At 47.3% G+C, this 9,750-nt stretch overlaps 1 protein-coding gene across 2 annotated transcripts in view; it reads left to right on the forward strand.

The window, feature by feature from the left end:
• The window catches only part of SPRED2 (sprouty related EVH1 domain containing 2), a 132,868-nt gene extending 124,213 nt beyond the window's left edge, over positions 1–8,655 (forward strand). For both annotated transcript variants that reach the window (XM_081588304.1, XM_081588303.1), the window contains exons 5-6: positions 2,969–3,118; positions 5,324–8,655. In XM_081588304.1, coding sequence (XP_081444430.1) covers positions 2,969–3,118; positions 5,324–5,989 — 816 coding nt within the window. In that variant the 3' untranslated portion in view covers positions 5,990–8,655. The remainder of the gene's footprint in view (positions 1–2,968; positions 3,119–5,323) is intronic.
• Positions 8,656–9,750: the final 1,095 nt, after the last annotated feature.

Consider the following 9,750-nt stretch of genomic DNA (forward strand, 5'->3'; position numbering starts at 1 on the left):
GGATTGGGGTAAACAGATGACTAACACAGAGGTGACCGTGATGTGTGAACTGGGTTTCTGAGAACTAAATGCCAAGTGCATATTACAGTGTTTAATGCTGAGGTAGCTTCTAACCTAAGATGTGACTGTCACATGGGTGTTGGATAAGAGTTTAACCCTTGGATTTGAATCATACAGAAGGGCCCTAAACTACTCATTCAGAAAGTATTTACTGAGATCTGTAGAAACCTTTGTATTCTGAGACACCACCCCTTACCACCTGGGTCTGTATAAATCCGAGCACATCGTCTGACTTGGAAGAGTTGTACTTGTGTTAGTCTCACCAGGATGAACACAGAGCAGGTGGCTCTCCTGGGCTTGAGAGGCCGCAGTGTGCTGCTCTGAGATCCCACTGGGCTTGGCGGGCGGGGGCTGCATTTCAGTCCTGCTCTGCCAGTGGTTGCTGCCATAGTTGGCAGGATCCCGAACTTCAGGTGTCTGTGTTCCTGTGTATGACGTGGAGACGCTGTTTTACCTGCAGTGGTGTATTCACATGTAGCCAGTGCCTGGCACATCATAAGCCTTCACATAGTATGAGACTGTGAAGAGTTGTTTGCTTTGTTGTACTGTCAACTTGGAACCACTCATGTATTAAAGAGGGCAGCAGTACCTCCAAAGACATAAGGAAAGAGGGTGGGTGAGAGTTAGAGGACGGACCTGAGTTTGAAAGGAAGTAAAAATTCTATGTGTCTCGGTTTGGTCTCTTTCAGTTTCTGGGATTTGAGGGGTAAGTAGCAACTGTTTCCTATCAGGGTTCTGAACCAATTGAGGAAAAAAGTGAAGAGACCCTTTATTACTGATGATGTGATTCCCAGCTTACATCTGCAGGAAGTGGACATCCCAGGACTGGACCCTGAGATTAGACAGACCTGCCCTACCAGGCAGGAGTACGCTGGGTCTCCATACCCTTCCCACAGTGGGTGGGCCCTCAACCTTCCAAGTAGACCACACAGTCCCAAGAAAGGTTGCCAGCACATTTGCCAATTGGGTGGCTCCCAAGAGGCAGAGGAGAGAAGTAGCAGGCTCTGAACACCCTGTTCCACTCTACCTGCTGTGGAGAGGAGTGAGAGGGACAAGGGAGAGGCCAAGAATGTGGTGCAGGTGGAAGGCTGCCACAGAGAAGGAATCAGCAGTAACAAAAAAGAAAGTGCACCCAACGGATGGACCCAGTGCATCCTGGGTTAAATTACCAAAGGGAATTGGCTCCTCTCTTTGGGACATCCTAGGGTGGATCAGGATTCAGGCTTGGCTGGATCCAGGAGCTCAAGTGGGTATCTGTGGGTTCCTTCTTCCCTTGGTTTTTTGCTTCACTCCATCCTCAGATTCTTTCTTTCTCTGCACCTTCACCAGGATTCTAGGCTTACAGGACCCTTAGCTCTTAACTAGATAGAGACAAGCATCTTTTCTGACCTGTCCATCAGAACTCTCTCTGGATTGCCTCAGGGAGAAGTGTGTGTCCATATCTGAATTAGCCACTAGATTGTGGGATTAGAAAGGCATCACCCCCGCATCACACAAACCAAACAGAATGAAAAATCCAGGAGGGTTGGGTCTCCAAAAGCATGCTACACATGTCCACCAATCTTTAAAAATTAACGTCAGTTGTGCTGCATAGTGGAAGTACAGGTGTCTTTTGTTTTTTGGCCACACTGTACAGCATGTGGGATCTTAGTTCCCCAACCAGGGATCGAACCCACACCCCCTGGAGTGGAAGCACAGAGTCTTAACCACTGAACCACCAGAGAAGTCCCTGAGTGTCTTTTCTTTTTCCTGAATACTTGTACTCCTATTTTCCTGAGCATTTATTACTTTATAAGTGAACGTAGTGGAGGGATGGAGAATAACTCTTATAAGTCTTATTTGTTTTAACCTTGCCTTGCCCTGGAAAGGATCAATGACACTACCAAACAACAGTAAAATAAAAGGATATATATAAGCATATGGGGTAAGGGGGATATAAGAATGAGAAGCAGCAACTAAGGAGTTGCTAGATATTTACCAGAAATAGGACACCTCGATATCAAGGAAAATCTTTTCATTTGTGAAAAAAATAGAAAAGGAGAGGAAGGGTCCATTACTCTAAGGAAGTAGAACGTGGCATGAGGATAGGATTCGGAGGGGCCCTGGTTTTCAAGGCAATTGCCAGCTGCATTTGACAAAGCCTTTTATGAGCATGTGGCTGCTGGGCCCCAAGGTTGTGGAAAGTGAGCATCACACCTGGGATCACCTGGGGGTGTGAAGCACCCGAGGTGTTCCATATACTGGGAGACAGTGCGGCCCGTGCTCTGCCCACAGCCACAGTCTGTTCTGATATCTGATCACCTTCCTAAGATACCTTCGTGGAGGCTCCAGTCTGAACTCGTCACCTCTACTGGGAAAACAGCTCTGTTCTCGCCCTCCAGAGACTGTGACCCTCAGGCTTACCTCCAAGCCAAAGATTACAAAATTTCTTCCTGGAAAGCCAGTACCCATGATACCCCTGAAGTATCCTTATCTCTGAGACTTTCCCAGGCTGGGCTTAACCCCACAAAGAAACATATGGGTTTGATTTTTTGCTTGTTTGCATTTCCTCTGCTTGCCCAAGGACCTCACAACCAGGGCCACAAACGAGTGACCACTCTTGATCAAACTGGAACGTACCCGCGAGTGGCCTGGTGTGGTGAGCCCTGCCCCAAAGCCGGTCGCGGCTCCCACAGTTGAGAAAACAAACTCAGCTTTCCAGGGGCTGGTGGCTGGGTTTCTCTGCCTGTCGTGTTTAGACAACCGGGCCCGTCAGGGGTCCTCCTGCCTCCCACGGCCAGGATAAACTCAAGATTTCGGGAAGTCCAGCGAGACGCCACAAGTGGGGGTAGACGGTGTGTTAGTTTTGGGGCGGACTTGGTTTTTGTTTTCGTTTTTAATTAACTCATGGTTACCTCCTTCTACACAGACAGCTACAGACAGTTCTTCTAATTCGTCTCAGAAGAGGGAACAACCTACTCGCACAATCTCCTCCCCCACATCCTGTGAGCACCGGAAGGTTTATACCCTGGGTCACCTCCACGACCCATACCCCACGGACCACTATCACCTCGAGCAGGTGAGCGGGGATCCTATTCCTTGGAGGTCACAGGGGAGACCTCCCGATCTGAAACAGCGGCCTTGCCCTCCCTTCAGCCGCATGCCCGAGCCTAGGCCTCTTCTGTTCTACTCTGTTCCCCCGCCCCATATTGGAGGTGGTACAGGCAACTCACCCTCACTCAAGGGTTTTCTGTGTGCCAGGCACCTTGCCAAACCCTTCATGTGATTTATCTCCTTTAATCCTCACAAATTACCCATAAGCAGATCTTCTGCATCCCCAGTTGATAGATGAGGAGGCTGAGGCTTAGGGAGAGGGTCCCTGGTGGAACAAGATTTAGATGGCAGACTTTGCTCACCCAGGATGCTACCCTGCCTCCTGCATTCCTCTGTCCAAAGGGTGTGAAAGCACAGAACCATGATTGGTACCACAGAATACTGTATGTTTGGGCCGAAGGCCTGGCATCACGGGCTGCAGGCCCCAGCTTCCTTGGGGAGCTGTAGCTGGAATTCAGTAATACAACAAATATTTACCCAGCGGCTGTTTTTTGGAGCAAGTTCGCAAGCTGTGGGGCGTGGACTGGTGCCCATGTGGGTGATGTGGCCAACAGTCTGCTTTGAAAAGAGAAAAAGCACGAGGCACTGAGGTTTTATAACATAAAGCTAGATTTATATGACTCTTTTTTTCAAAATTGTTTTATTGGGTGTGTGCTTCCTAATATTTTGGCATGAAAATGTTCTTTTTAAAATCACAGTATGGTAGCAATAGATGGGAATTGACTTTTTGACTCTCCTTTCTTTCGAAATAAATTAATAGCAAAGACTGTGTCAGCTCCCAAAATTTGTTTTGAAATACTGCAGGATTGTATTTTTTCCAAAGTTGGGGAAACTCGGACGTTAAGAATCTGGCAGGAATTAGGACAAAGCCTGTGAGATGTGGCCCTTGCCCTCAAGGAGCTCACAGTCTGGTGGGAAGTGATGGGTAAATTTAATTAGTGTGTGCTAAATTCAAGGATAATATTATAGTGACAGTATTGGCAACAGTTATCATGTGCATCCTGTGTGACAGAGCCTGTGCTTACACCATATAGATTCTTTCTCTTTGTTCTCACAATAGCCCTATGCAGTTTGGTCATCAGGGAAGTGAAGTCTGAGGCTTAGCGACTTGCTAGTAAATTCTATAGTCTGAATTCCAGTCAAAGCCATGCTTCTCACTCCTTAAAAAGCCTTCATGCTCAAAGGGCTTCTAAGGTGGGAAATTTCATTGTCTGCCACAACTAGGATGCCCCATGCAAGGCAGGCTTACCTGGATCCACTCAATAACTGTATTCAGAACCTGCCACTCTGGACAAGGCACTGATGCAGACTGTAGGAGGACAGCCACAGGGATAACAATTTCATCCTAAGGGAGAATGCAGGTTAGGTTTGAAGTCTAGACAGTGTGGCTCTGGGTCCAGCCATCCCAGGTTCAGATTCCACTCTGCCACTCACCACCTGTGAGATCCTGGCAGCATTCAAACACCATTGGCCTCTGGAACTTGTACTCTTACCCTCTGTGTATTTGAGCATCTTATCTCCCCAACCAGATTACAAGGTACCTGTGAGCCTTCATAGTCCCTGGTATCCACTTTTGCTTTTTTGAACATGACCCACAGTGAGATACACATTCTATATCATGGACTAGTATGCACTTGTTAAGTACACACAGATAACAAATGTACTTACCTCGTAATGGTCAATGCACTCCAGAGTTCTTCTGCTTCTCTGGGGAAAGAAAAAAGTCTTGAGAGAGGATGGCCTACAAAAACAGGTGAAACTAATCTAAGCTGTTAGAAATCATGATGCCAGTCACTGTCACCTTAGTGCTGGGAGGTCACAGAAGGACGATAAGGATATTCTAGGGACATCTCAGGTCTGCTTTTGATCTGGGCATGTTCAGCTTCTGGAATTTCAAACTTTATGCTCACAGTGTGTATACCTACCCACATCTGTGGCAAAACTGCAACAGAAAAGGGGGAAATGCTGGTCTCGACCCATCAACATGATTTCCTGACCCAGGAAGGGATTGAGACACAATTTGAAATACATCTTTGACCCGCAAGCTGTTAAGTACAAGATGGGTCCGTTTCTTCAAGAAATGCCCTTTGCCAAGGCGAAGGATGCATTATTTGAAGGTGGGTTTGTTTAGCTGCTGCGATAAAGTAACGTCTCCTTTTTCCTGGGGCAGCCGATGCCAAGGCCCTACCGCCAGGTTAGCTTCCCAGACGACGACGAGGAGATCGTGCGCATCAACCCCCGGGAGAAGATCTGGATGACTGGCTACGAGGATTACCGGCACGCCCCGGTGAGGGGCAAATACCTGGACCCCACAGAGGACGCGGACTCCTACGTGCGCTTCGCCAAGGGCGAGGTGCCCAAGCACGACTACAACTACCCCTACGTGGACTCGTCAGACTTTGGCCTCAGCGAGGACCCCAAAGGGCGTGGGGGCAGCGTGATCAAGACCCAGCCCTCCCGGGGCAAGTCCCGGAGGCGGAAGGAGGACGGGGAGCGCTCCCGGTGCGAGTACTGCCGGGACATGTTCAACCACGAGGAGAACCGCCGGGGCCACTGTCAGGACGCCCCCGACTCCGTGAGAACTTGCATCCGCCGGGTGAGCTGTATGTGGTGTGCAGACAGCATGCTCTATCACTGTATGTCGGACCCCGAGGGGGACTATACAGACCCGTGCTCGTGCGATACCAGCGACGAGAAGTTCTGCCTCCGGTGGATGGCTCTTATCGCCTTGTCTTTCTTGGCCCCCTGTATGTGCTGTTACCTGCCCCTGCGAGCCTGCTACCACTGCGGGGTCATGTGCAGATGCTGCGGCGGGAAGCACAAAGCGGCCGTGTGACTCGGCTTCCCTCCCAACCCTCTCCCTTCCACAGCCCCGAGGGGACTCGTCTTCTACATCCTCTCATCTCTCCCCCCGCTCCTGGGTACCCAAGGCGCCTTTCCAGCCTGGGGAGCCTGCCTGGTGGACTCTGCATCCCCGCCGCCCACTTTGCATCGGCCACACCCAGGCACGCGCGCGCAGTGTTCTAAGGAAAGGACCCTCTGCCTAGACGCTCCTGTATTATTAACAATCTGTAATCAAACTAACTATCTCATACAGGTGTTGATTTCATGTCCTTCCTGCCCACCTCGTCCAGTTTCAAGGCGCCTGCAGCGGGAACTGCTGATGTTTTTGGTGGGTTTTGTCGTTTTTTTTTTCCAAGAGCTCCAAAGGCCATCTTCCTCTTGGTTCTAGCTTGCCTGTTGCTAACGAGCTTGCTTCCTCAGGTTCCTGTGGTAATGGATTGTCGGAATGGTGAAACCCTACCAGATGTATTTTTGAACCTGCAGTCAGTTACTAGGTTATAGGAGGTGAGCTAGTTAACAAAATTCTACCACAAAACGAGATTGCTTTAACGTTTCTAAAGCCAAACTTCCCATGTAAGCTGCGGTTTCTGTCTAGAGCCCATCATCTTGTCTCTCTCCACCACCACCCCCCCACCCCCCAAAATCTGTCAGTTACTCACTGAGGCAAAACATTCACTCCTAAAATGACTGAGAATTGAGCCTTAACTTCAGATTAACTTGTGAGAATCAGGAAAATCCTTTAAACTGCATTGTATCCTCTCAGACCAGGGCTAGAAAGGGGATTTCAGGTTTCTCTGAGCCTCCCCACTGACCCTAAAGTAGATCTTTTTAAAATTATGTCACCACCACTTGTAAAAATTTAGCAATACCAGAAGAAAACGCTAATGAAGTAAGAAATTTTGCTCATTGTTTTGCAAACCAAATAGTCTCTTTCAAACAAACCAGTGTTCTCCCGAACATGGTCCAGTTAAGAAACACTAAGGTTGTGGTAAGTAAAACTTTAAAGGAGCTTTCTTTCCCCCCGGTGGCTATTTTCTATTAACTGGGGGAGATTTTAAATGTCATCAATTTGAAGAGTGGTGGGTTGCATTCTGTTCATGGGTTTGTCGTTTTGTTTTCATTTTGGACTCAATTTCACATCACCAAATTCTTCGTTTATACTTGGGAAAAAACAAGGCCATATATAAAAAACCCTTCCAATGCCTAAGTGTCTTTCTCCTGCAACCCCAAACCCAGACTTGCCACTTTGGGTGCACGGATGGTTAGTTCAGCAGTCTGGGTCCACCTATCGCCTTGCTACGTAGGAGGCTTCTAATTAGCTGGGAAAGAGTATTTTTCTAATATATTGCAAGGAATAGCCAAATCTTACTGCAGAAAGGAAAAAAATAAAGTGAAGAGTGGTTACCTATACTTAGCATTGTACAATCAGAACACCATGGAGAGCATAGGGGACAGGCTTGTCTGCGCCGGCTGTTCTTCCCACCATGATCTTCTTGTGGTTGTTGCCAGCTGAGCGCACAGCCTCATCCCTCTCTCCCCACTCCCTGCCCCCTCAACCATCCCTTCTCTATTGCACACAGGACATCAGTCTCTAAGGAAAGGGACTTTTTTCCCAGTCTGCCAATCATATTGGGAAAGTGCTGGCCACAGTTTACATTCGTGGGAACGTTCTCAGCTTACCTGAGAGTGCTTTGCATTTCTTCCTCAGATTATCCATGTAAATACCCAGTGTGCTTATGAGTTTGTTTGGTAGGTGTTTTCATTTGTTGGAGTGACTGGTTTGGGAAAGGAGCAGAGATCTATTAATCTGGTGGTGCAAGACAACAACCATTTCCCAGCCTGGAGAACATCTAGAAAACCTTCAGCCAGCCTCCAAATGCTGTTGAGAGACCATCTTCTCCCCCGCCCCAACCCCCATCCCGAGGCATCTCCTCGGGGTCTTTCTCAAGGTCTCCTCTCTACAAAGCACAACACTAATGTATGTTCTGTCAGACCTCAGTTCAAGTGTCCCTATTTATTTCAATAAGAACACACCTATTCCGGCCACTTCTTGTTTGCCATGTCTGTCTAGCCATCATCTGTTTCTATCTTTCTTCACCCCTTGTCCTTTTCCACCCCTTTGAAGAGTTAACGCTAGTGAATCTTAGGCCGCGTATCCTTTTTGGTTTGTGAAGAAGGCAGCGGTTAAGGGCACAAGGACAGCCATGGGGACATTTTATGTAAATACGTCTCTCTAATTGCCACACTGCAGCCAAACAGTGTGTAATATTTTCCCAGTCAGCTTTGCCATACTTAACATCAATCATCTGAGAGAAATTATTCAGATTTTATTTTTGTATCTGTGGTAACAAAACATTAACCAAAAGATTTTCTGTTTGGAAGCTTCCCCTGACCCCCCTGCCCCGAACTACGAAGCTATTTGCTCACATTAACAAATTAAAGTGCCTGAAGCATAATTCATTCTTTACCTGTATACTAAAAACCCTGTTGTATTGATTTTTTTATAATAAGCCTTTTTACCTCTGTGTAAAAAAATATATATACAAGTGTATGATGTACATTTTAGTTCTTAACTTTTTTTTATGGTTTCTAATATGTATGACCAATGTAGCCATTGCTTTAAAATGTACCATGTAAATATAAACACAACCTATCAGATAGCTGGCTTTGGGCTGTTTGTCTGGCTGGAGACAGGGTGGCGTTTGAGTCTCTGCGGACATGGGAGCTCTCGCACACAGGATGGGAAGGGGCTTCCTTTGGAGAAGGGTGTGTGGACACCGGTCTGTTTTTGTGAGGCCCTTCCAGCCTCTGGTTATGTCATATTCCCCAGGGGAGACAGCAGCTCCTCGGACTCGGATGCCTCAAGTGAAAAGAATGCTGTATGTCACCACCCGGGGAACACCCCCTCTTCCTCGCCTGGCTTCCCCCACGCGTGCTCCTCAGAGGGAACAGCTGTACTTCCTCTGAGTTGTTTTCAACTGGTTCCTGCTGAACCTTTAGAGTGTGTGTGTGTGTGTGTGTGTGTGTGTGTGTGTGTGTGTGTGAAGTTTGGAACACAGTTTCTCACAGAACTCAATTGTTAAAACTACAAGATCCTTAGTCTCCTCAGAGTGGTTCGATTTTAGTGATATTTGGCCCACTTTCAGTCCCAAATGGGCTCTTTGGATGCTCAAACGTTATATGCAGTGACAATCCCTTGGAGGAAATGAAGTGTGGGGTCTTTTAAGGGTCACAGAAGAACGTTTCAGCTTCTTCTCTGGAAAGCCAAGTAGGGATCTTAAAAAGAGATGTGTAGAGGGGCCCCTTCATCCTAGACTCAACTCTTCCCGAAAGAGGTGACATTTCCAAACTGCTGGCAAAGATGAAAAGCAACAGGAGATGCTGGAAATTAGAAAGTGAGGGGAGAGAAAGAAGCCATGAAGATTGGTAATTAAGAGATCTTTAGAGAATTTCATGAGAGTTCGTACATAAACTAGGAGGCACACAAACCAGATTATAGGGGGTGAAGAGTCAACATGAAGGACATGTAAACATGGACGTCAAGCATAAAACATGTTTTCAAGAGGTTTGATGGTAAAGGAATAGTGGGAATGCTCTGAAGGACAAGAAGAAAAATAATATCTGCTGAGACAATATGTATAGATTTACTCATAACAATCTGAATAAATTGCTCTGATTTAAAAAGAGAACTTGGAAGACACATCCAGAGCTGCAAGGGGTCCAAGATCCAAGATCACCTGGCCCTCATGCCAC

The sequence above is a fragment of the Giraffa tippelskirchi genome, chromosome 4, assembly GCF_054371585.1.
Source record: "Giraffa tippelskirchi isolate mGirTip1 chromosome 4, T2T-mGirTip1v1.2.pri, whole genome shotgun sequence".
NCBI lineage: Eukaryota > Metazoa > Chordata > Mammalia > Artiodactyla > Giraffidae > Giraffa > Giraffa tippelskirchi.